At 32.2% G+C, this 8,203-nt stretch overlaps 1 protein-coding gene across 2 annotated transcripts; it reads right to left on the reverse strand.

Moving 5' to 3' along the window:
* Positions 1-4,026: 4,026 nt before the first annotated feature.
* On the reverse strand, positions 4,027-6,790 carry LOC149385779 (uncharacterized). Of its 2 annotated transcripts, none has more exons than XM_089625970.1 (7): positions 6,424-6,790; positions 5,647-5,774; positions 5,449-5,538; positions 5,318-5,370; positions 4,730-4,832; positions 4,391-4,517; positions 4,027-4,296 (listed from the first exon to the last, which is right to left on the reverse strand). In XM_089625970.1, exons 1-7 carry the CDS (start codon positions 6,671-6,673, stop codon positions 4,247-4,249), a joined length of 801 nt encoding a protein of 266 aa, XP_089482096.1. In that variant the 5' UTR covers positions 6,674-6,790; the 3' UTR covers positions 4,027-4,246. The 2 variants fall into 2 exon arrangements, with proteins under 2 accessions (XP_089482096.1, XP_089482095.1); XM_089625969.1 differs by having other exon boundaries at positions 5,647-5,777; positions 6,424-6,789.
* Between the last annotated feature and the right edge of the window lie 1,413 nt (positions 6,791-8,203).

An 8,203-nucleotide genomic window follows, 5' to 3' on the forward strand; every position in this document is an offset into this window, starting at 1 on the left:
CTACGTTGCTAGTTTACCCATTGTAAAAACATCCAAATCAGTAGTCCCTGGAAGTTTGAAACGACTTCTATATATTTCTTACTTCCACGAGTAAACAGTGGGAATAAGGGGATTTCAGTAATTATATTCCCACGATAAAAGAAAAAGTAATGAAATATTTATAATGGATATTGTTAACCAAAAAAAAAATTTGTTGTGCAGCATTGATTCACGTATATTCACGTCCTTTTTTTCATGCACATTTTCATAACGTGCGCAACATATATCATTAAAAAAAAAAAAATTAGAAAAACCACATTTGAAAATAGAAAATTACAGACACATATCCCTTTGTTTTTTTTAGTGTAAAAGGTGTAATGGAACATACATGCTAGCTCCATATCCTATCTTAAGATTCAAGTTTCAAATACTATAAAAATAATTATAATAATACAAAAAACTCATCTTTTATAAATTTAATTTGCTCAATATTTTTAGTAACGTTTCATTATAAGAAATGTTTGGACACATGCTTGATAAATTTTTTTAGCACTATGAGACAAGTACTTCTAACGTTATAACTTGTATGTCAATAATTTTGTAATTGACAAACTAAAATTATGATTTCGATGTTTATATATCAATTTTAAGGTTGTTTGGGAGTTCTCTTTGTGAGAATAGCTGTTTTTCCGGAAAACTCTGTATGGCCTTTTTTATTGTTATTTTTTGCATTAATTTTTATTGTGGAAAATTTCCTACAAAGAGTGTGCCTATATTGAAATAATCTTGTGAGAGTCGTTGTTTCCCCAATACTCTGTGTGTGCATATTTTTATACAACCTTCTTTTGCATTAACATTTAATTATTTATTTATTTATTTATTTTTGTTTGCCTTACCCTTACTTTAGCCTTAAGGTTCAGATATCTATATAATAATGCGAGTGTTTCTGTGTATAATTGCATGAATTCCTAAACAAATAATGCGTGATCATTATTAATAGCTCGAAAGGGAAAGGCTTAAGCCTATGAAGCCTATCATTTTTGTTCCATTGTATGTAGTTTATAAGGATATTATCCAAACGCTTTTTAATAATCTCTTTTTTTTGCTCGGATTTTAATAATCTCTTTGCATTTGTTGTCTTTTCCTTGGCATACCATTGTGACAATTTGCAGCCCAAAATCTTGGTAGAAAAGCGACTTTTCTAATGGTGTAATATGGGATATTAATTTACAATTAAAAAATATATGTGTAAAGTATCGCCAATTGCTAAAGCAGATTGATCTCCCACAAGCAAGCAATTATAATGTGTCATAATGCAGCAACAAATTGACACATCGCAAAAGAATTTTCAATCATATTGCTTTCGTCTTGAAATTTCACTTAACATGAAATCATGTATCATAATTGCCTCCAAACCCGAATTCAAATTATGGGTCATTGTGGTTCCGCCAAATTTTACTGATTATGCAGATTTAACCAAACCCTTATCTCTCATTTTTCTCTACTTAGTTGGTTAAAACATGGGACCCCAAATCCAAGTTGGTGAATGGCAGTGTTTGATGTCACAATTATGCATTAAACGTTTTGGGACCAAATGATAATTTTGCTTAACTTATCCAAAAGAAAGAAAAAGTAAGTCACACAAGAACCCACACGCTATAAACTATATATAATTAAAAATCAAGCCATATGATGGTAAGAGTGTTTTCTCCACCATCTTATAACCAACTTCTTAAACGAATACGACAAATGCCTAAAAATGTCTTTATGCAAGTTATGTCGTTAAAGTTTCATGCGTAGCTCTAGTCACACAATTTTCAATTATTTATATTAAATTTCAAATTCAAAGAAGCAGATATGCATTCCCATTCCTTGATTCTTACTCTTTACCTATTTGAATAATAAAAATAATTATTCTAAGCCATTAGTTCTTCTAACTAACTGCTCGTGTACTTTTTGTTTTATTTACCCTTTTTTCGATGAAATCTTAACCGTGTCGATGAAAATAGATGGTAACAATGTGTTGTAAGGCATCTGAACCAAATCCAATATATGATCAGCACAGCAGTCTAACTACTAACGAGCAAGACAAATATATCGTTTTCATGCAATAAATATGTTATCAGCTTTTTTTCTTTTTCCAACCATAGAATTTTGGTGATACTTGCCCATGTGACATGGTATATACGGTAAAGAGAAATTTCATTTTGTATATATGATAATATATCAAATTACCTTTCTATATTAATTGTGACATATACTTCAAAATTATATGTATTTTAACCGAAATATTTTTAAAATTTATAAATCTCTGTGCTTTCACATGCGATCATATGATGTCTAATTTGGTGTATGTAGTCATATGCTATCAAATAGAGTTTAATTTGATTTTTGTATATTTAAAATATTTTAGTCGAAATGTATATATATTGAGAATTTTTTATACTTTTGACATAAAAAATAAACAAAAAATTAGGTAAATAGTCAACTAAAATGTTTGAAATTGCTATATAACCAACGTTTCGTAAATCTTTAAGTAAATAGCCATAAAAATGATGTGGTCTGATAAATGGATAAGTGACTATTTACCTAAGATTTACGTTTATAAATATATGGAAGTGACTATTTGCTCAAGATTTACGAAACGTTTGCTATTTAGCAATGTTAAAAGTGTAAATGTGACTATTTACCTAATGAACCCAAAAAGAAATTATAATTGTGATTTCTAGTTTGATCTAAGTTGTATTTTTCTTTTTATTTTAACGAAATTTAAGTGGTTATTTCACACCACCTCCAAAGTGAGATTGCGATTCAAACACACTAGACCGATGTCCGGTAAAAAAAAAAAAAATCAAATTACAGCACTTACTAAACATAAAAATAATGAAATCTCTCTAAAGCAATTACAAAGAAATTATTTGTATTTTTTTTTATATTGCTATTTGTAGTTTTGAGCCTACATTAACATATTTTGGGGGCAAGTCCGAATAAAAAGGTCTAATTGGTCTTCATTTAATTTGGGCTATGATTTGGTAGATGAATATGTAAGACTACGCCTACATAAAATAGCTCTTATATAGTCTTACAAGTCTAACTCCCATGCGTGGATATAATCTATTATATATACACACGAAGAATACCAACCATCATGTATCCAAAATAATCTAAGTTATAATCGATTAAATAGTGACAAATTGGTAATTTTAAGAAGTTACAAATTTGTAAATTTTCATGTTTACAGAATTAATTTTTATTTGCTAAATCAGAGACAATTTTGTAATATCTTCTAGTGACAAGTTATGTAATTATAAAATTTTTAAAGGGTAATTTCATCATTTTACTGTAGACTTAACAGTAAATTATGTCTACGTGAATAGTGTCGTCGTGCTCTTCTTGAGCTACAATTTCTTAGTTTTCAATCAGAGTGGAATTATGAGCTAGATTGCAATGGCTTCAAGGGGTCATCCGGATATTTAGATTATACGGAATAGGGAAAGAAAAAGAAATTCGGTATCAAACATCCAAACTGATCCGGACCGTTGATAATGATGATTGGACTCCAGTGCAGCGGCAGTTTTTATCAACTGGAATTTTGGCACGGTCATGACGGTGGATAAAAAATAGGGTTCTATAATGAAAAGATAAACTATCAAAGTTTATGCACGCTTTGTCCATTGATATCTCAAAATACTCATCTTCACCGTCACTTTGCCGATTCTTCATGGATTATCTGATGCCGAAACCTAAAGGTCGAATCTCGCAAAATATCTATCAAACAATATATGATAGCCTGTTCATCCATTGAAGCAGAATACTATTGCATTGCTTCAATTGCAGCCAAAATACATCGAGTCAAATTTCTCCGCAACTTTGGTGCCACATAGCTCTCTGTGAATCTTGCATGAAACCCCTCTTCATCGGCTATCACATTGTCCGAGACTTGGTCGAGTCCTCGGCTTGAGTTTAGGAAATGTTAAAGAGTATAACTAGATTTCATATTCCTAGTATACTTAGGTTTACTTACTGGTATCTATATGTGCCACACCATTCATCAATAATAGTTTATGGCCTTGATATTATAATGGTATGAAGTTCTAATGTTTATGTACCACAATTTCTGCTTATGACTAAAAATCAAAGACACAATTACTAAAGATTAACTGAAAATTTCTTCCAACACTATGCTACACAAAAAACATTGGACGAATTAACAGACTACATTCCGATAAAATCTGCATCCGAAATTGGAATGTTTGAAATTACCGCCTCATGAAAGTCTCTGTGGATTGGCATCTCCTTGGACTTTGGCGGTTTTGTCTGATAAGTAACAAGAAAATATGATTGTATCAACTCCATCGATGATCAACCAATAGTTTTTTTTTTCATAATAAAAAAAGAATAAAAATAGTACCTTTGTCGAGTAGCGATTTTCCGTTTATTTCCTCCAACATGAACGGCATAGAAGAGTCTGTCGAGAAGCCAATTTGTTTCATCACCTCTTCCAAGCGTTTCGCATTTGTCAGGTACAGATAACCAATCTACAAGTGGCTATTACAGATTCAATAATAATCTTAAATAATAAAGACCAACTTTCTAGAAACAAGATCGGCCCATTTTCTCATAGTCCACGTGGTTTAGAAAAATAACTTTCCTTCAATGTCAAACATATTAGTTGAGCCCAAGTCAAATAAAAATGTCTTGTGAAGAACTTCGGAATCAGAAATAAAAGGTTTGATATAGAAAAGCTTACTAATGTTTCAAGTGAAGATGCTCTGTTGTAAACAGCGGTACCAGCGCGCTTTTTTGTTCGAGTCTTCGAAGAGCCCACGTTTTTTCCCCAGCGAAGAAGATCTCTGTAGCAAGTAGTGAAATAATGTCTAAGTCAATATCCAAAACCTCTAAATGATAAAATAAAAAATTGAATCTAGTTAAGTAATATGTATCACAAGATTTTTTTTAAAAGAAACACACTTTTACTAGGAAAGAAAATAAAATGCATAAAGACACGTCATATTTAGTTTAGATGAATCCTTTTATTCGTATACTGAAATAAAACTTGAAAATTTTACTTTGGGAGTTATCTAGAACCAAGTGGCATCGATAAATAAATGAAAATAACATACTTAAACGCAAGTTCAAGCAGTATTTCAAAATGAGATGGTCTTAGATGGTCTGGTGAGAAATTTTTTTATTGAAATCCTAAGCGTGACGCTGCGTTTCATTGCTAGAATTTATAGCCAAATACCACTCTTATGTTTTGTTTATTACTATTAATCAATACTCAAGCACTCTTATTGCCCATTTCAACCCAGGGAGAAAGAAAATCCTTGAATCTTACCTTTCTTGTTGTGTTAAGAAATGTTCACTAATAAGTTTATGGAGTAACGCGTCCTGAAAACAAAGAAAAATAAAATTGAACAACTCATACAGGAAAAAAAAAAGAAAAAGAAAAAGGGAATTATATTATACTTGTGCTTCGCAGCGCACAACTGCAGTGACTCGATCGTTGTATTCTTCGATATTCAACGGAGGATACAAAAAGTGCCTACGCGCATATAGCTGCACATTTAAAAAATAAAAGGAAAAAAAAGAGTCAAGGCACAAAACCATAGAGCACTCAATGAATAGAAACAAGACTCGATTTGAATCCAGGGAAATGAATTGTACCTCGTAAATGCAATCGCCGAGATAAGCCAGCGCGGCCGCGTTGAATGTGAAACGAGGCTTCTCGACTTTGGGAGGAGTGGGCAACCACATGTCATAGCCCAAGTACGTACCGTCCTCTTTTTCGGGTTCTACTACAAAAACGATACTCCGTTTATGTCTCCTTTACAACGTACCGACAAGCTTATCATGATTATTCACTCGGATTCCGTATAAAGACTCATGAATCATGATATCATACATTTCTTTCTTTATTTTTATTTTTTCTCTTTAAAAATACAAGGAACACACACACAGCAAAATTAAGACCTTAAAAAGACATTAGCAATTCAGATTTTCCTACCTAATGAAACTATGCTGATTCAGTTTCTACGATGACTTTCATTTTATATAAACTACCAGCAAGTTAAGATTTACTCTGATTCGTAATAGAGATCGTTGTATCATAAATCTTCTCTATATATCTTCAGCAACCATTCGAAACTTGTTTTTTTTTTCTTCGTCTTTTTCTTAGGCTCACAACTAAAGAAGAGTAATTTCTTATTTCCACAAACACTAGAAACCCACACAAGCAAATCAAAACCTCAAATAGTCCCCAAAACTTCGGAAACACTGTCTATTTTTTAGTTACCATGTGCCAGCAAGCTCTGAACTACTATAATCCACTACATAGAGCCATGATCTCATAAACCGTCTAAAACTGTCTTAACCTTTTTCTCCTTACTTTCTCAAGTGCAAAAGTAAAACCTGAAAAGGGACACAACAAAGAATGAGGATTACCTTGAGGTGGGTTTTGTCGTTTGAGGAGATTAGAAACGGAGTCGACTATTTTGGCGGCGGAGGGAGAGAGAACGATCGGAGGAGTCGGAGGTTTGACTTTCTTGAGTTTCCTGGGAGCGTTGGGGTTGTAAGACACCATTTGCTGTGTGTCCCACGAAGCTCTCACCCTCAGACACAGTCGAGAGGACGAGGAGGAAGAAGAAGAAGAGGACGAAGATGCCATCGTCGAAGATATCGATAGGGTTTGCATGTTTGAAAAATGACTTGACTTTCTTGGTTTCTCTTTTACTCGCCGGACTGTCTATGGTCACTGATGCCGAGAGCGATACAGTCTACAGAGTGAACAAAGGGATTGGAATAGTTTTGTGTTCTTTTGGAGTTTGGATAGACTTGTGTCAGCGACTGATTTGCATGTCGTTTCTATATATTTTTCTTTTCCTTCTTGCTGTCGTTTCGAGGAGTTGAATAGTGGAGTGGATCATAAAATAAAATAAAAGAGAATAAAAAGGGGAAAATTATAACATTCAAAAGAAATAGAGTAATGAAATAGCTAAAGTTTTAAGTTTTTACCATAATCATTGTTTAGTTTTATTTTTCGCTGAATGTACAAAATTAATCCCTTTAAGAAAATTAATTAATGGGTCAAACAAAATGATACTTACACATTTTTTTTTTATAAATTTTGATTATCTCATTCATTTTAAATAAATTTTGCTTATTCTACAAATTTATTAATTTTAATTTTTAATTATAACACCTAATAAAAAATACTATGAAGAATGTAAGAAAATGTGAATGCCATATTTTCTTTACCATCATTTTTTTTCTTCCATAAACACGTATAATCATTAAATAATAAGTATATACCTAGTAAGAAATATATAACACTCAAAGGAGATAGAGTTCTAACTTGTAGTCAATTATTTGTTGCAACTAGTCAATTCTCTATCTTCTTTTAAAGATATAGCTAAATTTTCATTTGATTATGAAAGTAGACCACCAAACCAAAATTAATTAAATTAATTTTTCAGGTTAATTAATTTACTTCGACTTGGTAGACTATTTTCCGAAGTAAATTAAATTAACCTAATGTGTTAATTAATTTACTTCGGTCTGGTAGACTATTTTCTTATAAAATGAAACTTTAACTGTTTTTTAAAAAGAATGTGAGTTTTTGGGCTACTGACTTAATTGCCCCATAAATCATCTTCTCAGATAAGAGATAATGTTGTCAAAAGGCCGGACCGACATCTATGAGCCCAAAAAAGTCATGGTTCCCAACTCGACCTAGACCTTTTTATTAGAGGGACAAATTCAGTTGAAGAGAACAAAACTCTTACGTCCAATATTAGAGGAACCTAAAGCTGTCCAAATGAAATCCGGAAAATGGAATCTCCTGGTCCCGTCCCATATTTTGCGGGAAATGAGACTCCCGGAATCGTAATAAATGGTACCGGGAAATCTCGGAACCATTTTTCACGGTATCGGGAATTCCCGGTACCATATTACGCGATTCCGGGATTCCCATATTTGTTTTTTTTTTATTTTATTTTAATTATGAATGCATTAAAAAAAAGAAAAAAATTCCTATATTTTCAATTAAAAAAATACAATTTTAAAAATAAGGTACTAAACGGGGATCACAGTTCCGTCCGATTTCTCGAATGGTTCTGGGACAAAAGTCATGATACCACATTTCACAATACGATTTTTTCTCATTTTCCATATAGTACCAATAATACGGGATACAGGATCCCGCGGGATCCCATATGACCAGCTT

This window comes from Urtica dioica, chromosome 9 (assembly GCF_054948205.1).
Source record: "Urtica dioica subsp. dioica isolate 48M chromosome 9, U.dioica_male_clone48M_v1_H2, whole genome shotgun sequence".
NCBI lineage: Eukaryota > Viridiplantae > Streptophyta > Magnoliopsida > Rosales > Urticaceae > Urtica > Urtica dioica.

Excerpts from the sequence above, each read along its gene's own strand:
- LOC149385779 (XM_089625969.1), bottom strand. The coding sequence starts at position 6,673 with ATGCAAACCCTATCGATATCTTCGACGATGGCATCTTCGTCCTCTTCT. Across the intron at positions 4,833-5,317 it reads TTCTTAACACAACAAGAAAG|AGATCTTCTTCGCTGGGGAA; the intron begins GTAAGATTCAAG and ends TACTTGCTACAG. Across the intron at positions 4,297-4,390 it reads AAAATCGCTACTCGACAAAG|ACAAAACCGCCAAAGTCCAA; the intron begins GTACTATTTTTA and ends GTTACTTATCAG.